General features: G+C 58.0%; 7 protein-coding genes across 7 annotated transcripts; 2 read left to right on the top strand and 5 right to left on the bottom strand.

Moving 5' to 3' along the window:
- Positions 1 to 367: 367 nt before the first annotated feature.
- CH63R_04842 (SH3 domain-containing protein) lies at positions 368 to 3,971 on the top strand (the record flags this gene model as incomplete). The annotated part of the gene is made up of 3 exons (XM_018299817.1): positions 368 to 2,093; positions 2,321 to 2,418; positions 2,475 to 3,971. The coding sequence occupies 3 exons, from the start codon at positions 368 to 370 to the stop codon at positions 3,969 to 3,971; spliced, it is 3,321 nt and encodes a 1,106-aa protein (XP_018161063.1).
- A 4,712-nt stretch (positions 3,972 to 8,683) lies between these two features.
- Positions 8,684 to 8,986, bottom strand: CH63R_04843 (uncharacterized protein; the record flags this gene model as incomplete). The annotated part of the gene is made up of 1 exon (XM_018299818.1): positions 8,684 to 8,986. The coding sequence occupies one exon, from the start codon at positions 8,984 to 8,986 to the stop codon at positions 8,684 to 8,686; it is 303 nt and encodes a 100-aa protein (XP_018161064.1).
- A 237-nt stretch (positions 8,987 to 9,223) lies between these two features.
- CH63R_04844 (uncharacterized protein) lies at positions 9,224 to 9,775 on the bottom strand (the record flags this gene model as incomplete). Its single annotated transcript, XM_018299819.1, has 1 exon — positions 9,224 to 9,775. The coding sequence occupies one exon, from the start codon at positions 9,773 to 9,775 to the stop codon at positions 9,224 to 9,226; it is 552 nt and encodes a 183-aa protein (XP_018161065.1).
- A 1,868-nt stretch (positions 9,776 to 11,643) lies between these two features.
- On the top strand, positions 11,644 to 13,083 carry CH63R_04845 (uncharacterized protein; the record flags this gene model as incomplete). Its single annotated transcript, XM_018299820.1, has 1 exon — positions 11,644 to 13,083. One exon carries the CDS (start codon positions 11,644 to 11,646, stop codon positions 13,081 to 13,083), a length of 1,440 nt encoding a protein of 479 aa, XP_018161066.1.
- A 1,476-nt stretch (positions 13,084 to 14,559) lies between these two features.
- CH63R_04846 (Spc97/Spc98 family protein) lies at positions 14,560 to 16,938 on the bottom strand (the record flags this gene model as incomplete). Its single annotated transcript, XM_018299821.1, has 2 exons — positions 14,560 to 16,254; positions 16,312 to 16,938. 2 exons carry the CDS (start codon positions 16,936 to 16,938, stop codon positions 14,560 to 14,562), a joined length of 2,322 nt encoding a protein of 773 aa, XP_018161067.1.
- A 1,127-nt stretch (positions 16,939 to 18,065) lies between these two features.
- Positions 18,066 to 19,750, bottom strand: CH63R_04847 (Spg20 protein; the record flags this gene model as incomplete). The annotated part of the gene is made up of 2 exons (XM_018299822.1): positions 18,066 to 19,667; positions 19,733 to 19,750. The coding sequence occupies 2 exons, from the start codon at positions 19,748 to 19,750 to the stop codon at positions 18,066 to 18,068; spliced, it is 1,620 nt and encodes a 539-aa protein (XP_018161068.1).
- Positions 19,751 to 21,661: 1,911 nt separating this feature from the next.
- Positions 21,662 to 22,393, bottom strand: CH63R_04848 (uncharacterized protein; the record flags this gene model as incomplete). Its single annotated transcript, XM_018299823.1, has 2 exons — positions 21,662 to 22,215; positions 22,267 to 22,393. The coding sequence occupies 2 exons, from the start codon at positions 22,391 to 22,393 to the stop codon at positions 21,662 to 21,664; spliced, it is 681 nt and encodes a 226-aa protein (XP_018161069.1).
- Between the last annotated feature and the right edge of the window lie 315 nt (positions 22,394 to 22,708).

Consider the following 22,708-nt stretch of genomic DNA (forward strand, 5'->3'; position numbering starts at 1 on the left):
CCGAGTTTTTGCGACCTTTACTACCGAGGCACAAAGGACAAGGCAGCGCAACCAACAACACAGAACAGCCGACGACACAAGGTCCAAGCTGCTGACGACGATTCCCCCATTTCAATGCCCCACACGCCCCAACTGCTGCTGCAGCTCCAGCGTCCAGCGTTCCGCTGCTCAGACCTCCGAACCTGGCCCAACTCCTCTTTCGACAATCAACACCTAGTCCTCTGCTCTTAGTAGTAATTCCCTCCCATCCACCCCCCCAAAACAAAACAAAACAACCACCCGACGGCCTCTTCAACCGACACGAGGACATTGACGACGACGACGACGACGACGACGACGACGACCGACGATCCGAACATTGCCGGCCATGTCCTCCGCCCCCTTCAGGGTCAAGGCCCTGTTCGAATACTCGTCGCCCCACGAGGATGACCTTCAATTCCCCGCCGGCGTCATCATCACCGTCACCGACGAGGAGGATGCCGACTGGTACAGCGGCGAGTACCTCGACGACGCAGGCGCCAAACACCAGGGCATCTTCCCTCGCAACTTTGTCGAAAAGATCGAACCTCAGGCCCCGCCTCGCCCGACGAGAACCCGCCCCAAGAAGGATCCCGAGCTCACATCCCCCGTGTCGGATGCGCCCGCCCCGGTCCCTCAACTCGATCCCCGGCCCGTTCAAGATCCTCACCGCGATGTCGAGCGCACCGAGCCCAAGGCGCCAGCTGCCCTTCCCGCCTCCCCTGAATCACCCACAGCTCCCGAGCCCGAGCCCGCGAAGGCACCTGAGCCCATTCACGATCCCACCCCGGTAGCTTCGGCTTCCGCCACCAAGTCCAGCGAGTCCCCCGCAGCGACGTCGCCCCCCATCGCCAAATCATCGCCTGCTCCTGCTGCGAAGCCCGGCCCACCGCCCAAGCCCTCCAGCAACGCCTTCAAAGATCGCATTGCTGCTTTCAACAAGGCCTCGGCCGCCCCGATTGCCCCCTTTAAGCCAAGCGGCCTGGCTCAGGGCTCCTACCACATCAAGAAGCCCTTCGTGGCTCCGCCTCCCAGCCGTAACGCATACGTGCCCCCGCCCTCCCAGGCCCCGGTCGCCAAGGTCTATCGCAGAGACGAAGACCCCGAGATCCTGGAAAGAGAGGCCGAGAACCAAGAGAGCGCAGAGAGGGCCGGTATGGCCCCGGGGGGGGCTGCCGGCGACGAGGGCGAAGATACCCCGAAGCCCACCAGTCTGAAGGAGCGCATCGCCCTTCTGCAGAGGCAGCAGCAGGAGCAAGCCCAGCGCCACGCAGATGCCGCCGCGAAGAAGGAAAAGACAAAGCGCCCTCCGCCCAAGAAGCGCACCGACAGCCAGGAAGCCTCCGAGGACGTCGGCCCTGCTGCTTCTGCTACTGTTGCTGACACTCCCGTCGCTGCGCCCGAGATTGACGCCGACGAGGCAGCGGGCAGGAGCTCGGTGGATTCCCCGCGCGTGCCGCCCGGGCCCCGTCGCAAGTCCTCTCGGGGTCCTGCTGCTGAGGCTTATCACGATGGAAACGAGGCTGACATGTCTGGTGCTGGTGACACCGAGGGGCCTGAGGATCTCACGGAACGCGACGACAGCGATGCGGCCCCGCGTCCTGTGCCCCGACCCCAAATTGCATCCCCCGTCGAGCAAAGAAGGGAAAATGACCAAACTGAAGAGGATGCCGAGGATGCAGAGGAGGACGACGACGACATTGACCCCGAGGTCCGCCGAAAGGAGGAGCTTCGAGCTAGAATGGCCAAAATGAGTGGCGGAATGGGCATGCACGGCATGTTTGGAATCCCAATGGGTGCCCCGGCCATTCCGAAGAAGAAGAAGACGGCCGACCGCCCGGTCGAGGTCTCGCCGACGGACGAACGTGATGAGGATGCGACGTCACCCGTTAGCCGTGTCCCTGTCCCGGGCATGATGGCCTTGCCGGGCATGGGCGCACCCCGACGTCAAGAGGAGCAGGCTGCCGCCGACGAACCCGAGCCTCCAACATCGCCGAGGGCGCCGCCTCCCCCTCCGCGAACGGTCGAGGGAGACAATGCCGACGATGAGCCACTCGCGAGCCCTCCTCCCAATCGTAAGTCTCCGATTATTGCCACACCGAAGCTCCCTGCTGATCATCAAAAGTCCCTGCCCGTGAGCCTTCTGGCGCTCCTCCCGTTCCCGGGACCCGGCCTGCACCGCCGCCCGTGCCTGCTGAATGTGAGTGGTCAAATCCGGACTAGACGGTGGACGACGGCTAACAAGCTCTAGCTCGACCCCCTCCTGTCCCTCCTACCTCTGGGCTCAAGTCACCCAGTGAAGGCTCCGAATCCGACGATGAGCTGTCAGGCGGCGCTCAGGACACCCCCAGGGCCGAAGAAGCGCGCGCGCCGCCGCCGCTGCCACCGGTTGCAACAACGGTTCGCTCGGCCCCTCCTATCCCCGGCTCTGAGTTTTCCCCGATTTCACCTACCAGCTCTACGAACAAGCGCATGAGCAGGGTGCCACCCCCTATTCCTGGAGCTGCTCCTCCAATTCCTACAGCTCAGTCGCGACCACCCCCTCCCCCGCCCCCGGGGGACCCCTGAGCCGTCAGTCTACCCAGGATATGCACATCGCTTCACCCATCTCCCCTCCCGTCAGACCCCCGCCGCAGGGTGAGGATGATGACGAGGTGACCGAGTACGAGGGCGACTACGATACCGACATTGCGTCTTCGGTTCCCCACAAGGACGCACTCAAGTCTCACGCGCGAGACTCCAGCCTTGACGACAACACACCGGTAAGGTCACCGATCTCTGATGCCCCTCCCACCCTGCCGCCGCCCATCCCGACTGGCCCTCCACCTAGAGCCGCTCCGCCCCCGGTGCCGATGCAGGCACCGCCCTCGGAAAAGCGTCGTTCCGTTGATGTTCCGAGGGCAGCGCCGCCTCCGCCGCCGCCGGCCAGAGACGATGACGAATACGATCCGTACAACTATTCCTCCCCAAAAGTGCCCTTTTCTCAGCGTACCCCGAAGATCGAGGAGGAAGGATACTTCCACCAGGACACTCCGCCTTTGCCGTCGCCCTCGCTCACGAGAGCGCCGCCTCCCGCCCCGCCTCCCGCCCCTCCCGGAGGCCGAGCGCGTCAATCTTTGGATGTCTCCCGGGCATCCATGTCGCAACGGCGCTCCATGGATGCACACAGGCCATCCGTATCTGCAGAGTCCGGCTTCATCGCCAATGACATCGATCTGGCCAAGCAGAGCGGGTGGTGGCGCCAGGACAAGACGGTGCCCCCAGTGTTCCAGGGCAGACGAGACCTTTACTACGAGACGGACGATTCGACGTCGGGCTCTCACGTCACACGCACCATCTACGTACTCTTCCAAGACTACTCGCAGACGATCATCACTGTCGAATATGACCAGAACAGTGCAGCAGACGTGATGCTCGACCAGCGACACGACCCACCTCCGAGAGCGTTGCGTCAAGACGAGCTTGAGCAGTCGTATGAGCGGTTCGGACGGCCGATTTCCGAAGCGGTCACGTCCAAGAAGGAAACGGTTGTAGGCGACGGGACGCCGCAGGGCCTCGTCCAAGAGCTCTTGAAGCCATTTAACGATGCTCTCGCACCCATCGGGTCCAGAGCGTATGGCGCGCTCGTCTATTCCAACATGGCCAACGCCTCGACGCAACAAAACGATCAGATCCGGCCCGGAGATATCATTTCCATTCGCAACGCTCGATTCCAGGGCAAGCACGGTCCCATGCACGCCAAGTACTCGATGGAGGTGGGCAAGCCCGACCACGTCGCCGTCGTGTCGGAGTGGGACGGGACCAAGAAGAAGGTCCGCGCCTGGGAGCAGGGTCGCGAGAGCAAGAAGGTCAAGGTCGAGAGTTTTAAGCTCGACGACCTGCGCAGCGGCGAGGTTAAGATCTGGCGCGTGATGCCCCGGAGCTGGGTCGGGTGGAACAGCCCGTCGTCTTAGGAGACGTGCTGGCAGCTGCCGCTGAGCAGGAAAACGACGGAGAGCTCAAGGAGCTCCAAAAGCTCGCTTGAGAGGACGCGGTCGTCGCGTCGGAGGCACCGTCTGGTGATGGGAGCCCACGGGTACGACGGGTCGGTGTGATGATGATGATGCATTTGTTGCGCGTTCCCGGGAGGGCGGGGGAGATGAGAGACTACCGGCGCCTTTGTTCCTCGTCTCGCTCGTCCTCGTGTCCATCCGTTCGCTACACGCCCGCAGCATAGTTTCTTTTGCCTTAGCTACCCTAGCAGCAACGCATTGATTGTTACACTTTTTTTTCTTCCAATTTCTATTTGTTCTCGCGAGTCTTTGCAAACTGTTGTCGTCGCCTGTGTCATCTCTGGGTACCTGCAATGGGTTACGTGAGGGGTCTAAGTATGTCGGCCTTCATGTCCGCGGAACCGAAGGTCTATCAGATCCGTACTTTTGACAAGTGCTCACATGTCTTGCGGTTAATCATCATTCGTCACCACAGCGCATCACTACGCTGCGTAAAGACCAGGAACCCAACTTGAACGTGAAGGGAGGGAGGGGGGGTGGAAGGGCGTGCTGAGCACTGATGGTTTCTCGCCCAACAACATCCTCGAGCGAGGTACGTCTTCCAGATTGTAAGGGCTCCGACCAAGCCGCTTTCTGTATGAGGAAGCCCTTGTTCTGGAGGGAAGCAGACCAGACGCATTTACATAATCCGGACTCCTCGCAATGGAGACGAAACCTCATCATCGCCGGTCTCGGATAGACGAACGTGTGGATATATCCCGCCCACCTCCCCCAGCGCGGCATGTGGCCGTGCATATAAATCAGGTCGGATTCAGTTAAGCATTAGCATATATCCAACGCTGGGAGAGGGAGGGGGGTTAGGGGTGGGCACTTTCTAGAAGCCAAACCAGCCCGCGTTACTGTATTCGCTACTGCACCCGTCCGTCTCAATGATCCCACAAATGTCATGAGACCACCACCGTCAAACGGTTGCAAAAAGGCACCCCGTCGCCTCTTCAAGGGCAGTTGACCCGATGGCAAAACACTTGATCCCAAGTGGCGAGACGATCCTCGGCTCTCCCCTATCATCCTGCCCCCTTCACCAACCGCACCCCAACCTCTAACACGCAGCCGTCATCCCATCTCATATCATGCCATGTCATGCCATTCCATTCTCCAAATCCCAAACCACGCCCCGAGCTTTGCCCACCCGCCCAACCGCATCACCGGGAATCGCGTGCGAGATTTCCGCAATCCGTCTGCTGGGAACACCGGGGGGGGGGGGTAGTGCTGGGCTTCCTGATTTGCCGGGTCAGGATTCGACAGGCCGAAGTGGGAGGAGGGCTCAGCTAGGTCCGGGGTGGCCAGGTCAGCCTTTTACCTGTTAACCCGGTGGTACGTTCGTTGTATGGCTAAGGAAAATCGATAGAGGGAAAGATATGTGTTTGTGTCTCTCGAAACTGGATAGACAAAAAACCCCCCCCCCGGCGTCCTTCTCCTTCTCCCTGAAGGCGGCCCAGTCCCAGGAGTCACGTCACCTCTCGGAATTTGAATCGCGATACTCTGTACCCACGGTGCCCATTCTCCTTCATCGCAGTGAGGCCCAATGCCCACATCGCCAAATCTCAACACCCTCGCCGCGTCCAAAACTGCGAGTCCGAACAAATCACCACGACGACGCGTGCTCTCAACGCATTCTCCGGCAGGCCAAGACGACAACATACGAACAACACACACACACAAACACTGTCCCTCACGACGTCAGGTTTTGCCAAAAGAGAAAAGATCAGGGCCAGACTACAAAAGTGATTCGCAAATATGCATCTGTCGAGACTCGAACTCGAGTCCCCAGCTGTCATTGGAAATGGAAGGCTGGGATGATAACCCCTACACTACAGATGCAGACGTTCGGCGATACCTGATTGGATGACGACATCCAGCCCTGAGATGTTTAGGTATCGTGGACCAGACCCGACATCGTCTCGCTTCTGTGGTGGCCGGAGCGGGGGTGGAGTCGGAGGGCCCGCTCGCAGGACGCACGCCGCTCCGTTGCTGGCAGACAGCCTGTCTAGCATTACAAGTCGGAGGCGGAGGAGCTTGGCCGGGACTCTCAACCAAAAAACCCATCATAGGCCGCGATGACAGACTTGCGCTAGACTACTGCCGTGTAAACCTCCAGCTCTGTCGATGGAGGTACATCATGGCTTGCATTCGAGTGCGGGGAGAGGGGGGTCTTCTCTGCCAACAAGCTGTCTCGGATGCCGTGGGTAGGTCTGACAAGGTCATATGAGCCCGCGCCGTGTCCAATCGCTTCCCAAGAGCAGAGCATCACATCGACCCGACCCGGCTGACGCCCGGCGGAAAGACGCTCCAGACAAGCTTTCGCAAACCTCTAGCAATTGCCTGTTACGCAGAGTCACTCCCAAACAGGGACCGGTTGGGGGCGAGGCGATGAACGCCAGAGCCTAGAACGTCGTCGGAGAACACAAAACGTTGCATCCGGATCATCAAGGACGACGGACCGGGGCGAATCAAGCAGACGCCGGTTATGCCGACGTAGCACTTAAGGCGGATAGACATTCCCATTTGCGCTTGTTGGTTGTATGGAACATACGGAGCAACGCGGCATACATTCGTACAGCAAATGGAGCAGCGTCGGGGCGGAATGGTGTGGCAACTCAGATAGTGGGATCGTGGTATAATGAGCGAATAGGAGTGTAATATAGCCTGCAGTCACACGGGTTTAACAGGTGAGCAAGCAGCCGCGCGCCGCCAGCGAACACTACTGCACGGTAGCAGCGAGGAGAACTGCTAGTTTTGGGACTCTTCCTTACCGAACCTTCATGTAACGCGAGACGAGTATGGAAAAGCAAGCCTGACTATCTTGCTCGCCACCGGGACGTCAATGTCCTGAGGGCGTTTGAAGGACCATCATGGCAAGTGAGGCATGATGACGAGGGACTACATGGCTGCTACAGAGTGAGTCAAACAGCAAACCAACATGGGAGGAATGTTCTGGGCTTCTGCTCAGCTGGCGATGCTTCTTCTGCCACGGTGCCAAGAGGTGCACCTCTTGGCGGACATTGTTGCGTCAACTGAACGAAAAATAAGCCACCGACGGTTCGTTACTCCCGTATGGAGTCCGACTTCGGACGCTTGCATGTCTGGCGCGGCTTGTCCATCGAAGCGAGCGGATGGTGAGATCACTGGGTCCCTGGAATGACTCGGGATCAACAGCATCGGGTCTATTTGCTGCCGCAAAGTCGTCCCAGAATCCCGTTTCCCAACGAGCAGAGACACATCCGCAGCACGAACTGACCAATATCTGTCCACTCCGTCCCGCTGGCATTCTCTATTGGATATCGAGTATGGGTATATCGCTTGTGGATGGCGTTGATCTTCGCGTCCAAGTGATGTTCCATGAGTTTGGCTACTAGCGTGAACGTCCATGGATGGACAAGCGGCGAGTAGTGGCCGGTAGACATGCCGATCAAGGGACGGGCACTAATATGCAAAGGGAACAAACCGTTACCGTTCTGATCAGCATACCAACTACGGATACAAACTGATTGATAGACCTGGGTCCGAGATGGCCTCTTACGTTGCATGGCAGGCATGCGGTTATTGCCAAGGGTCATCAAGGGTCCCGCATCAAAGGTCGAGAAGGCATGCGGCGCCGCATGATCCGGGGCGCACGTTGAACCTCTTGTGAGCATGCCGGCCGTGTCGAAGAACGGCAGGTCCCAGGGTTCCGGCTACAATCCGATGTTATCTGGTCGCCTCTCCCAGACTCGAGGTAAAATCAGGAACCTGGGTGTCTGATGGTTCGCCCTGCACCGCACTGCACCGGACATTGGGCCGCCAAAAGATGCCGAAGAACTGCCAGCAGCGGGACGCAGCGCTGCCATCTTCAACCGAGCACAGAAAGCAACGCGCCCGGTTACAAGAGACGGGTATCGGCCGCGGGACTGCACGTGTTGGGTGCTCAAGAAATGACGGGACCAGACTTGACTGTCGGATATACACTAGCGACACTTACAGGTGCAGCGAATCAGCATCTGACACACGGCGGCGATCCAGAGCCAAGATGACCGCACCTCGCAGACGGGGAGGTACGGCAATGTAGAAGAAAGTGTCTCCGAGCAGATGCAGGTCGGTCTTCTTGCTGCAAGGCCGTGAGACGGAATGTCTCAGGCCGTACTGGTGTAGCGCTTGGAAGAGTTGGGGCAGTTCGTCGTCGATTGGAGACTTCGTTGCGTCACACCGAGTTATAACGCTGCGAGGTGAGTGGAGGGAGCCGAGACAATCTCTTACAAAGCCCTCAATGACGAGTATCGCGGATTCGCATCAATCAGTCTGTTTCGCCCCGGGACCTTTGTGATGTGGTGCAACCCAAGGTCAGGGCTGAGTAACTGTGAGATAGGGGATAAGGCAGGCAACAGATTGCAAAGAGCAAGGGGGTATTCCCGCGTCAAGTGCGCCAGACCGAACCAAAGCGACGGCCAGGCAGCATTCACATTTGGACCAGGCCCCGTCTCCCAAGAACTGGTTGCCGAGTCGGAATCGCAGGAGTACTGCGCTGGGTCTCCAGAGGACGGACAGCAAAGCGAGTGGGCTACAGGGCTTCGATCGTAACGACCACCGCCAATGAATGCAAAGCGGTATGCGAGCCTGTGTGTGGCCGAATCATGGGGCTAGCTGAGACGTTGGGCATCGAGCGAAGGCGCAGGAGACGGGAAGAATGGGTGGATGATTCGTCGCTTTGGTGTTGGATGGCGACCAGGGGCCCCGCGATGAAGTGCGTGTTTCGATAGTGGAAAGGCATCTATCTCCGGAGGACGGTGCTGTAGACGAGCCCATCCGATAGAGCTGGAACGCTTCGCAAGAATGTTCCGTGTGTCTTCGTAGTAAGCAGCATACAGCCCAGGACCCCAGATCATCATAGGCCAGGTGAATGTGAGTACCTGAGGAATGGGATCTGAAGCGGCAGCATGCATCGTGGGGAAAGGCACCGTCACGACGGCTGCTGGTTGTGGCTGATAGACGGGCAGCGTGCTATATTGAGCGCAGCAGGTCGGGGCGGCCAACGCACCTGGTGGGGTTTGTCGACGCCAGCTCAGGCCTCTGGTACCTCAAGTTTTCGTCCCGTGATGGAGAGGTAACGAAGTTGATGGATGGATTGACTTTCCGTCAACAGCAGCGACAGCGGGTGGGCGCCTGTGCAGGGTGACAGGCTACGCTGAGGACAGGCCCGCCTGGATGCTGAAGGCTATGTAAGTAAGCAGTAGACAGTTGAGTCTGGGAATCGCGGGGCACAGAGCAGGGTCTGGTGTCACGTATGGTGTGTCATCCACGGCCCCAGTGACGGAGGGTGGCCATTGGCAAGCGTTCCAGAAGACTGCCGTAGCAGTCCGAATGGAATTGTAATTGGCGCGGGCGTGACAGAGTTCGATTGGAGGGTCGACAGGTGCGAGTTGGGAAGCCGCTGCTGTGGCGGGCCCATGGTCGTGAGACTGAGTCACGGAGTACTGCGTGTGGTGTATCGATAGTAATAATGGAGCGGCCAGCCAGCGAACGACAGGATGGGAGGGTGGGGGAAAGGGAAGGCGCGAGCACGTTCTAGATGCAGGCCCAAGTTTTGGTGTGAAGAGCTGGCAGGGAGGGTGGCCGAGGATGGAGGTGCATCGTTCGTTGACCGCTGTGTAAGCTGCTGCTGCGACGGAGAAGACGGATGGGTCCAGAAGGGCGAGCGAGGGGTTGCCGATGATTGATGCGATGTGCTTCATTCTATCAGAACGGGCCAGAGATGGAAATGGGTGGACGGTCCAGGGCGGTCGACGACGGACGATCCTCACGAGACGATTTGGTCATTGTGCTGCTTTCCATTCCTTTTGGGCAAGTGCGAGGATGCTTTCCCGGTACCGACTTCCTTCCCGAGGCCATTCGAGTATCTGGGTATCTATCTGTACCACCTAAGGTAGGTAGGTAAGTAGGTAGGTACCTTACCTACCTACTTACCTAGGTATCTTGCACTTGCAATATGGGGGAAGGAAGAGATGGAGGAGGTGGGAGGAGAGGAAAGAGCAGCTGTTGGAGTACCGACCTGTCTACGATGTAGGTACTAAGAGGGTACCGGGACCACTAGCGAGTCCGCGGTAACAACCCGAAAACTCACCCGGTCAGAACTGTTCATCTAGGGATATTTGTTTGCTTTCATTTCTCCCAGTTTGCTCAGCCACGAGAGTCGCAAGCCAAGGGTTCGTTGTCAATGTCGTTGGGCTGGATTATTAGCTCGCCTGGCATACTTAGACTTTTCGAGCTTTTCAACATTGGCAGACTAGCAAACCGAGCTTTCCCGGTTGACTGCAACGTCGACAAGCTGGCTGGGGCCGGGGTCCATCTTGGAAAAAACGACATGCCATCGTAAAGCCAGACCGTGAGACCTGTGGTGCCACCCCAAGCTCCCTTTTCAGCGAAGAGACTGTCTTCGCCCCCGTTGCAAGTACGTATCTGGCCTCATCAGCAGCTGTTTTTTGGGCAGCATCTCTATTATTTTCCTATCTACCTAGGTGTCTACATAGTTGTGTATCTAGGTACCTACCTATTTACCTACGATGTAGGTACATCGTAGACTCCGATACAGCACTAGAAATGCGACATCGCGCCTATTCGTCGGACTGGGACTCGTTGAGTGGACACTTTCGGTCTTGGGCAGGGAACATGCCACGACGGGCGACGGTTCCTGCTCTCCCCGCATGTCTCCTGAGTCCTGGAGTTCGGGGCTTCTTCTTTTTTCCCCGTCACATTCTGACTTTCGGCCAGGGTGACTTATTTCTGTATTGCGAAGCCAACCCCAGCGAGGCCGAACCTTTCTCCCCCCACGCAAGTTCCACTCACTCACTCACTTACTCTCTAACTCCCAGGGGAAACACACCCAAGGGCCATGTCATGCCCGCATCGCATCCACATTCCCCATGAAGCTTTCGTCGTCCGTCCAGGGCCTGTTGTTCCAATTCCAGTCGTGTGGTGACGCTGGCAACCCCCCTACCTGATGTACCTACCCTACCTGCCCAGGTACCCACCCAGGTGCCGTAGGGATACCGTCCGCAACGTTCCGAACCCCCCATCACCACTAACATATCATCACCCTTCTCTGCTCTGCATTCTTATTCCCTAGCTGCTCCCTTTCCCTCACACTCTCCGTCTTTCTGCCTAACAATTCATTCTCTTTTGCCATCTGTACCATATCCAACACCCCCTTACCATACTCACCTCTTAATCATCTCACTTCTCAGCTTCTCGACACATGCAGAATTGTGCCAAATCACGCTCACACTCACACGCACGCCCGCCCAACGACTCACACACCCTTGCTTCATCCAACCATCTCCTTCGCCTCAGGTTCTGACCAGAAACGAAGACCCCGGTCACAAGTCAAACACATCATTGCCTAGAGCCCTTCGCCAACTGCACAATACTTCACGTTCACCTTCTTCCCTCCCCAAATCGACAGTGCCCAACGAGGCTCGCCTCACTCACTGGGGATATATGAAGCCTTGGTCCTTCCCTTGATGGTCTCGGCTCAATCACACGTCGTCATATGTTTTCATCACCAACCACCCTCGACCACTTACACACCACCGCCCAACACACAATGTCCCAGTCATATCGAAAAAAATGCTCCGAGAGCTCGACGAGTAGTCGGGACTCCCGCAGGAGTAGTGAGTCCTGCGACTCGTTCGAGACGTATGAGTCGCAAAGCACGACACCTACCTCCTACTACGCAAGCACCGAGGCATCCGCATCCGTTAAGGAGGCCAGGACCCTCTCCCATAAATTCCAGCCCGTCTACGAGGAAGACATATCCCCTTCCACGAGTAACTGCCTACGGTCATCTGTCGACACGTTCGACTCTACCTTGGCCTCCGACGACGAGGACGACGACGAGGACAATCTCGAGCTGAAGCGCGACTACGAGATGGACGGCTTTGACAAGCACCAAGAGATCCCGCCTCTACCCGCCTACTGTCGCGATATCGTCGACACCGACGTCCGGCCCTCCACCCCCCAGGACTTTGCCAAGCTGTTCCCCTCCATGAACAGGCTATCCATCTGCCACGACGACCTCACCCCCGACGGTAACATGAACCTGAGGGTCGACACCGTCGCACCCGGACGCCGCCCCTACAACATCCAGCTGTTCCACCTGCGCATGTACGACCTTGGCAAGCGCGAGTTCTCCCTCCGGAGGTACTGCCGCGATTCGGGGCGCGAGGTCTGCAACTCCAAGCGCAAGTATCTCGAGGAGACGGTCGAGGAACGCCCGACGCTTCAACGATCGGTCTCGAGCGCCATCAAGACCCTCTCCATGAGGAAGCCGCTCCCGCGCACAAACTCGGGCGGCCCCGTCCTCGGCGGCAAGGGCAAGGATGTGCCTGTGCCCCGGCCGCAATCCAGCGCATCTTCGTCCCGCAACAGTGCCGACGAGCCCTCGGGCTTCTTCCGGCGGTCTGCCTCCTTTGAGCCCAAGCCCAAGGCCCGGCCCGTGCCCAGCAACGCCATGAAGCTTGAGTTTTCCAACTACGCGCGCGTCGATGTCGAGCGCCGCGGCAGCTCTCACAACAAGCGCTACGAGTTCCAGTGGTGGGGTCACAAATACCAGTGGAAGCGCGTGATCGACAAGAACCTTGGCGTTGTCTCCTTCCACCTCGTCAAGGACGGCAACACCAACGCCAGCGACGCCGTCGCCCACATCGTCCCCGAAACGCGCTCGCCCAACCAAGTCGTCGAGGACGAGAGCGCCGGCGGCTGGGTGCCCCCCTGCCACATGTGGATCAGCGACCGCAGCGTCCTCGACGCCGTCACCGACGTTGCCGACGTTATCGTCGCCACAGGCCTCATGGCTCTCGTCGACGACTGCATCAAGCACCGCTGGCAGACCAAAAAGATACATCGGATCCCCGTGCCTCTGACGTCACGGACGGTCGATGTCGAGTACGTCGGGCCCCGGGCCTTTGTACAACACCTTTTCCAGCGCCGCGCCTCGGACCAGATATCGAGTCCTTTGCGACAACGTCCAATTCCAACCTACTGAGATACGCGAGCCGGGTTACCGGGTGCGCACAGTCTTGCTTCGGAGCGCCAACCAGACTCTTTTCATTTGAGACCCTCCGAATGTGAGAAACATCTATTAAGCAGCCAAACAAATTGTTCTTAAAAAGATTTTTGGGGGAAAAGAATCAGGAACAGAGACAGCCCCATCCAGATGGGACGCTGGGGACGGATACAGCCCATCTCCAACGAGGGACAGGAACATATCAGCTGCAGAAATGCGCTATAACACATATGAAAACAGACACACACACATACACACCACTCACCCACATACGCAAAACCCAATGACGGCAATATGGGATATGATGGGCCAGGATATATCATGAGATTTCTCCTCGTGCCCTACCCCCAATGGCGGGCACGGGGCGGAAGACGGCGTTCTCGAGCGATTTTTCTTATTCCACGTGTGTACATTTATCTGCGTGTAACTTTTCTTCCTTTTTCTTCTCCCCATCCCTTTTTCGGAAGGAGGATCGCATTCCAACAGGCGTAGGATCCGATGCATTGGGTTTCAGGGGGACCGGATGAGCGGAGGAGGGCGTGGATGGAATGATACGACGCTTGGGATCTTTCCTATCTAGGGAGAGACTGATCGAGATGATGAATGACGAAAAGAAAGTATGCATCATGGGTTTTTCAGTGCCCTCTGTCCATTCGACTGAACCTCTGTTTGACTGAGGGCAACGGCACATGAAAAGGCCCTTCCTGATTGAACCTCCGTTGAGCCACGTTGCTTACACGATTGACACATTGCAAACGCCCGCCAACCTCAAATGGTGGAGGAAAAGGTAAGGCGGGGGTGGGGTCCGGCGTCCCTTCTCTCCTCCCCTCTCGTCAACGACATGGACCGACCGACTGCCAGATTACGGTCGAAAAACGACGTCGACGTCGGCGTCGTCCCACCGGCCACCGCCCCACAGCCATCGCGAGACGTTGGGAGTCGCCAAGTCCTGGGCAGTGCTGTTTGTCCCCACACTGCCCGCCGCCACTATCCGTCCGCGAGCCGGCGGCAGTGACACCCCAGCTCCGCTCTGGCGTGACCCATGACGTCCGTCACGTCTCGCCAGTCTCTCTCTCTCTCTCTCTCTCTCTCTCTCTCTCTCTCTCTCTCGCTGCCTTTTTCGCTTGACGTGCACTGCTACACGAACAAGGTCATTCATTCCCTTCGTCGCCTGCTTGATTCAAACGCCAGACTAGTTTCCCCGACAGGATGCGGCACACACACCGTGGAATCACGGCTTGCTGTCATGGACTTCTATCCTCGTCGCCCCTTCGCGGGAAAGGCTGTTTCCTGATACGAATTTCGGAATGCCGGATATGACATGTGTTGCGTCGCGGGCCCTCGCTCCTGCGTGACTTCCCCATGAACAGCCGCAGGGCATTTTCGTATGAGCTGTAGCTCTGCAGCATTGAGACGAGAATCGTGGCATATGCAATCGTAACTTCGTCGCTTTGCTCAATATTCGCTAAACACAAACCCGAAATCATCCTTCCTCTCGCCAAACCACCCAGCCAGGTCGAGCTTCATCAGCAGCCTCTCCACGCCGCCAACCCTGCGCGGCACGTACTCCCCTTCTTCCCTTAACACACCCTCCTCTCCGCCCTCCTCCTCGTCCGCGAACGCGGCCGGGTCCGCCTCAAGCGACCGCAACGCGGCGATGACATCCCTGATGCCGTCCTTGACGTGCTTCTCCACGTCCCGGATCGCGGAGCGCACCTCCGTCTCCTCGATCTCGAGGTCCACAAACGCGTCGACGACACCGGCGTCTGCTTCAAGGTCCATCGACGTCCATACCGCGTGGAGGCGCTGTGTCAGGGCGACAAGGTGGTCGGTGTGAGTGAGAAGGTTATACAGCGGGTCCGTGTAGGAGGGGAATGTGAGCAGGAGGCGGGTGGAGAGGGCGCGAAGGTAGGCCCGGTGGGCGGTGGCTAGACTTTGAGGGTCGTGTGTTGGGTTCGAGTCTATTGGTTTGGCGGCTGGTTTGTTGTCAGATGCGCTCTGTGCAAGCCAAATGTCGTCATCTCCGTCCCCTTCCTCGTCTTCCGTTGCAGGCTTTGCGGCCGCTTTGATTGATGCGCCAGACGCAGCGGCCGCATGGCTGTTCTCCTTCTCGCTCGACGTCAACCAGGCGTGGAAACCATCCCACAGCCCTGCCACAACCTCGGTCTGCAAGTATGCCTCCGTCTCGGAGAGGAAGAAAAGCGCTGTGCTGCAGGTTACCCACGCACTGCGCAAGGCGTTGGACCGCGTCGCGTAGCGTTGGCGAAGCAAAATCACCTTGGCACGGCCGACTCTAGTGCTTCCGGCGGGAGGTGACGGCGGTGCCGGATGGTGACGACGTAGAGATGTGATCTTCCACAGCTCGGTGAGACGTATGTGTGCTCGACGGATGGATAAGAGGTAAGAGTTTATGGTGGAGTAGATCTGAAGGTCGGAGGGGGTGAGAAACATGTCGAGCGGCGAGGGAATCTGCATAGTCAAAACGACTGGGATGGAGAGCAGGAGGTTGCGAAAGGGAGTCGTGGCCAGGGTCTTGGCTGTCGGCCGTGATACACTAGCTTCGAGCTTTATAGGAACCGCCGGTTTGGACTTGGTAAGATTTAGCCGCAGCAGTTCGCGCGCAATTTCCAAGCCCTCATCTTCGTCTGCGTGCTGGCCCTGCATCAGGCCCATCGCCGCCCACGTTTTGGCCAGCACTGCCGCAGCCTCACCCTCCTTGACCGCGAAAGTGCCCAACCCTTCGCGCTTCTCATACGCGAGGTTATCCGACCGTTTCCACCGGCTGCGCAGTTTCTCGTCTGCTTGCTGGGTCAAAGCCATGGCGAACTCGCCGCGGCCCAAGAGGAAGAACTCGCGCAGAATCTGGAGAGCCTCAACGACCTTGGTGAGGGGTAGCAATTTCAGCAATATTGTGCGCGAGAGGGTGAGCCGAACGGATGTTATTGCGCGCGAGAAGCTGGCTGTGTTGAGGGGGTAGGTCAGGGCGGATAGCTCTTTGAGCTGAGATGACAAGTGGTCAAGGCCTTGCAGTCCTGATTCCACACTGCCTTTGACGCGAACATGGTTCAACGACCTGCCGATGAACAGCATCGACGACGCGACCACCGGAGTGACAAATTTGGGCAGCAGGGCCGGCACTGAAACGTAATCCTGCACCAGTTAGCCATCACCCAAAACGACGCACACGACTTTGTGGCACCAACACACCTGGTCACCGGTGTCCATCTTCTGGACGAAAAAGTCGTCGCCTCCGAACGACGGCAGACGCCCATAGAGTATCCATGCAGACACCTGCTTCAACCACGCCGTCTCGGCGACAGAGACAAGGCTCATGGCCGTCCGCTCGATGTCTACGTACCCACTCTGCAGCTCGCCCCGCAACCGATCGATGAGGTGAGCGCCGCGACACGTTTGCCCTTGCTGCTTCTTCAGCATAAACTGGACAATCTCCCACAGCCACTCCATCCGCCGCGTCCACTCGGAGAACTCCCCGACGACGGCGGTCAGGGGTACAATGTTGTAGGCGCCAACAAGGCTCGAATCCCTGCGGAGGATCGTCTCCTCGACCTCGAGGACCTTGCGCTGAAAGGCGGCAAGGTGGACGGACTGCACGGCGGTGGCGACAGCGCGGCAGATGGTGGAAGGGTGCTCGGCGGCGATGGGGGCCGTATAGCCCTGCAGCTTAACGTGGAGATCGCTGAGGTGGCCGGCGGTGGCTAAGAGCTCGCGCTCCGGGGGTGAGACAGCCGTCGAAAGCGCATTTGGGTCGGGGTTGTCGGTCCGGAGGAGAGGGGAGGGGTGGCCGGAGAGTGCGAGGAGGATTTCGTGGAGCATGGCGGCTGCTTGCTTCTACGCGGGAGAGAAAGAACGGAAGGCGTTAGTTGGTCAAGTACGTACGATAGTAGAGTTTACGGAGGAGTAGGAGGAGACAGAGAGAGAGAGAGAGAGAGAGAGGGAGAGAGAGTCGGGGCCAAAGGGCAAGGAGAGGGAAGAGATGGCACATTTCGCGGGGTTGCGGCGGCTTCTTCGACTTTGACTTTTCGCCAAAGTCGCGGAGAAGCAGGATGAAGGCACCGAGAAGCTCGAAGCGACACATCGATTCATTTGACGGTGTAGCAAACGGCGCGAGGGAGCGTCTTCCAGGACCTGGTGTGAGAATGACCGGGGGCAAAAAGGGAAGCAAAGGAGCGTTTGGGACGAGGATGGGGGGTGATGATGGATGAGTGGATGGCGGACGGTGGCAGTGGATGGTGACGGTGAGGGTGACGGTGAGGGTGGACGGTTGGCAGGTTGGGTGATATCAATTACCTGATGCGGCCTGCCCTGCCTGCATGCAAAAATATCGTGGCACGAGCCCAATTGGATTTCTTCCTCCTCGGTTGGGTTGGGGAATAGGAGAGAGCGCGAGCCACAACGAAACTGCGCCGGTGTCAAGGAGGCTCCATGCTGAGGGCCCAAATTCCCTTTCCAATATCACAGCAGCCGCATTGATAAGATGGGCTTGAAAGAGAAAGCGCGACTGGCGACTAGGGACGCGACGGAACCGTCTAAAGTGGCTGCTTCTGAGACCCGCAGCCAGACGTCACGTGCCTCACAGATGGATTAGGTAACCTAAGGTACCTTGCATGACTAGTAAGGGAGGAGCTGGGACGGCACCGGTGAGCCGCCATCCCTTGTCCTCGTTCTCGGAGAATGGAAGTCTAACGGATGCCAATGGTTCCCAGTGGTCGCTACATGCTTCTACTAAATTGGGCCTATTTCGTATACTCGTATCGCATACGCTTCTACACGCGAAGAAAGAAAAACCCCCGCAGCTGCCCCTCCGTGACGTGCGTGTCCATGGAAACTGGTTCTGTCATTTACAAACCTACTTAAGAAAGCCTTTCTCCTTGGCAACTGGGTGCTACTTCTCAGACTCCCTCCTCTCTCATAGCTTTCCGTCCATCCACTACCATCTCCTCTCATGGCCGCTGTCCAGCAGGCTGCTTGCCATTGCCTTCGTACGCTGTGTACAGGCTGGCCGTGTCGCTCTGATCGTCGTCTCGCCGGTTCTTGGCGTCTTCGGGCAGCACCACAGCGCCTCCATCGCCACCCCCGACGATGATCTGCCCGCCTCCCTTGACCTTACCAACGACCATGCCCTTGGCCACGCTCTTCAGGATGGCTCTGCGAGAGACGCCCGTCACATCGATATAGACCAAACCGACGTTCTTGAAGCCGCCGCCAATGTTCCGCGACACTTGACCGGCCTCGGGGCCCCAGCGGTGCTCCACCATCTGAGAGACGCTGGATGACGTACCGGTCAGCAAGTTGCGACCGGCCTGGTCGATGCCGTCCGCGACGGTGTTGAAGGCCATCAGGCTCCTGTTCAGCAGGCCGGGCTTGTAACCCTCAATGGGGTTGCCATCCTTGTCGTAGCCTCGCCCACTGCCGTCCTTCTTCCTGGCGAGTGTGGCGCCCAGGTTCTGCGCTACTTTACCCACGGCGCCGACCGTGGTGGCCGACAAGCCGGCCGCCTTGGTGGAGAACTGGTTGATGCGGCGGATGCGGTCGTGGGCCGCCGGGGTAAAGGTCACTGGCTCGTTCGTCGACTTGGTCTTCTTGGTAAAGCTGTCGGCCGAGGTCTGCAGGCCCTTGGTCACGAGGTCGGACGACGTCACGATAAGGCGCGAGGCCTTGGAGGCGTTGGCGACCAGAAAGGACTTTTTGTACGCAGGGTGCATGACCAACTCGCGGTATTCCTGCGAAAGGGGCTGGACGGTAATGGCTTGACTGTTGTCGGCAGGGAGTGTGATCTCCACCGGATCTAACATGCCATGTGAGTCAAGCTCGGCCTGGTTGCCGCCGCCGAACTTACCTTTGGTGCCGGGCCTGACGCCCAGCTCCTCGTTCACTTGGTAGTTCTCCGTCAGCTCTCCAATGACGCTGCCATCCTCCTCGTCGATGAGTACGATCCTGCCGCCGTTGTTGGATGAGCTGTGAGCCCCCGGCGCATAGCCCTGTCCCGGCTGGTAGTCGGCCGGGTTGTAGGCGGGGAGGCCATCGGCGGCGGCGGCCCTGGATTTTGCTGAGGGGCCGTCGGACACGGGGTCGTCGTAGGGGTATGCGGCGGCGGCGGCGGCGGCAGCAGCGGCTTTCGACTTGGACGAGGAGGTGGTATTTGGGGGCGGGGCGCGCTCGAGGAAGGCGGTGCACTGGGCAAGGATGGTCTCAAAGGTATCGACGTCTTCCTGCAGACCCTTTCTGCTGCCGGCGTCAGGAAACTCGATGCGGGTGAAGGCGCCGCTGTCGGGCCCGAGGTCCCATCTAGGAATAAGGTAGCTCGTCGGCGGCTGGTGGTAGATCTGGGTGGTGGCGGGGAGAGGGAGGTCGAGCTCGGGAGGCAGGTGTAGGTGCAGGTAGAAGTCCTCTGCAGGTGTTTCTACGCCGTCGGAAAAAGGTGAGGATGTCGGCACCATCAACAGCGACAAGGTCTGAGGACCGGCGGGAGTGAGAGACTCCTCCTTGCCGTTGGAGATGTGAAAGGCTTTAACGCCATTGATGGCGTATAAGAGCTTAGGGTCCTAGGTTCAAGGTCAGCTAGGCCGGTCCCAGTGTGGTGTGATCGTCTCGGTTCCCGAGGCCGTACGTTATGTCCCGAAGCCATGGCAGTGGGTGTCGCGCAGAGCGAACCGTCACTTGCGGGCAGTAGTGGTGTCTGGTGTGGCGACTGGCGCGTGTTGTCGGGAGACTGTCTGAGATGGAATCGTAGGGTGATCAGGGTACTTGAGGTGTTTAGGATCCAAGGCAGTATTCACGACAGGTAGAAGAAGAGTTGGGTTGCTAGAGGGCGGATATCCTTGGATTCGAGGTTGGTGTACGTCGGGTCGGGTTAAGCGATTAGACAAAGGGGCGAGTAGGCGAGATAAACGCGGCGGGATCAGGACACAATGTTGAGCGGCACCCGGGGGCCGATGATGCGAGAGTCTGTGACGAGTGAAGACTGCAGTTCTGTCTCTGGACAGACGAGTTTAGGGTGTAGTGAGGGTGGCTGTGGTTGGGTTGAAAGTGTGTCCAAGTCGGAGCAACCAACTCGGATGGCGCTTAAACTATGTCTGTCGGTGGTCCGTCGTGCTGTAGCACGAGCTCGTAGCCTGTTGCTGTCGTCGTGTTGGTGTCACTGGTGCGTGCGCGAGAGGCCTCTCGGCAGCGAGCGACGTCATTGGACGCTCTCTGCCCAGCACATTTCAGGGTGTTCCCAGTACACGGACCACTGTAAAAGAACCCCCCCGTCCCCCCTTTAATGGCACCTAGGTAGGTTAAGGTACCTGTCAGGTCGTCACACGCACTGACACAACCCCATGCTTTTCTTATTTGACGCCGCCCCACCCGCTCCAAAGCTCGCTTCTTGATGCTGTGGAGTTTGAACTCAGAAGCCCTGTGGCGGTACGTACCGCAAGCTCGACCCCTCTTTGACAATCGTCACCTTTTTTGCCATTCACCAACCACTTACTATGTACTATCCACCCAATCCATTTGCCCCTTAAACGGGAGAACATACCGACCGGTCGAGGCAATGTCTATTCATCCCTGATCGGCATTGATTGTCCAAGAAACCCGTCTCCTAAAACGCCCCCGGAGGCGAATCCCCACTTGTAAGAGCTGTTTGGAGTCTGACGAAGACGACAGCTCAGCGATTGCTCAATACAAAGGTGGCGGTGCAGCCCATGGATACGGGGCCTTTTGGCCACAACCCTCCGGAGTCAAGAGAAGTCATCACATGAAGATCGAGACCTGGAACCGTGGTTGCCCATCATCGCCAGGAGCTTTTCCCCCTGCTTCTTCAAACACATGAGAGAGAGAGAGAGAGAGGTTGCACCGTGGCGCAGCTGACGACAGCCATCAGCCTCGACGTCTTGTCGTTTCGGTTCCCTCCCCCCAGAACGCGCGTCTAAGGACCTGAAGTCTTGCCCGTCGCATCTTGGCATTCATTCTTCACCACTGTGACCACCTCCCACTCAGCAAGGATTGGCTCGTAGCCCTTCGACTTCCCATGATGCTGTGCGGTACGCAACAGTGAACAGTGTCGGCAGCTCCTCCGTGTTTTCCTTGTGCTGAATAAAGTTCACCTCCAAGTGCCGTCAGACAGGGCCGAGAGATACGTGGTAAGGTTTTCAAAAACGTATCAACGACGGTCTCCATGTATCTATTCACAATCATGCTCGCCGTGTGAAGTTGATACACGCGTCGTCTCCTATCACTTCTCCGCCCCAGCTGAGGGCGATTGGGATGTACCAAGCAGTCAATGTCGGCGAATGATGGTTCCTCAAGGCTTCGGTGTAAGAAGCCTAAATCTGGTCAGACCCAGCCAAGAACACAGAACTCCCCAATGCTTCTCCTACAAAAATGGAATTATCGACGGCGCATCATCCGAGGAGAGTGTTTACCCTCACTTTGTTCTGCTCGGCGTTGACATCAGCGTGTCTCCCCTTCGGACGTCTGGCCTAACGACAGTCCGCCAGATAACTCAAATCTGCCCATTGTGCCCGCTTCTACCAATTCACCCATGTCCCAAAACTCACTTCTTGGTGCTTGGCTCTTCAAAGGTCGATTCTGGCCCGCGGCCGCTTGTCCATACGCTCAACAAGCCATCGGCCGATTGATTGTATTTGCTGCCTACCAGAGAACGTCCTGCATCGTAGCATGGAGGCCTTTGGTGCCATTGACCTCTTTCTTTCTTGGGCCCATGGTTGCCACGCCATGTGTAAAAACGCTGGGTGATGTTTAGGTGAGTTCCGGGCATGCTCATGGCTTCCGGAGAGCTATTGCCCAGACTTGGTCCCTCCAGATCGGGAACCATTGCTGCGCATCTACACCCAAGTCCAATGATCTCTTGAACTGTTTCCAGGTCGACATGTCTGTCTTTGCCAGGGGAAGGCCCTCCCCCTTCAAATGTCATCTGGCCTGCAGCTCCACAGATGTTCGACCAGCCAACGAGGCCAGCTGGAGGCAAAGAAACCCCTGTCGAGCCATCGATCGACGGAAAGTACGCTCTCCCTGCCGTGACCAACTCGTTGAGGCCAGTCTCTATGCAACAGGGTGTGTTGACATTGGGGGTTCGGACCTCCTCCACTATGGGATCGCCCCTACTGTAGTCGAATGGCTATTCTTGAGGCTTGATACCCGAGAGTGAGATTTCCGCAAGGAACAAGAGGAATTGGGAAACACCATTTGGGACTTTGAAGAAGAATTGGGTCCGAACATCAGAATGGCCCAAGTCCAACGGAGTTTTCTTGGGGAACGGGCTCATCTTGTGGCTGCCTGAAAAGATGGAAATGTGCGAGGTAATGCCATTATCAGCGGCGCTCGAGTGCGCGTTCCAGACCACCAGTTCACCGTCTGTACCTTGGCCAGTAGCAATTCCCGATCCTGGAATGGCATTCCTTGCTGCAGCAATGCCTCTCTGGTTGGAGAGTCAACACGAGCACTCACTATACCTTCATCAAAAGACCGCATCAGGCTGGGTCCTGGCTGGCAGATACCCGATATCGGTCACGGGGACGACTGACTACGTTGAGGGGCATAGACCAAACACCGTACTGGTCTCACGGGAAGAATCACAAAA

This window comes from Colletotrichum higginsianum, chromosome 3, assembly GCF_001672515.1.
Source record: "Colletotrichum higginsianum IMI 349063 chromosome 3, whole genome shotgun sequence".
NCBI classification, from domain to species: Eukaryota; Fungi; Ascomycota; class Sordariomycetes; order Glomerellales; family Glomerellaceae; genus Colletotrichum; species Colletotrichum higginsianum.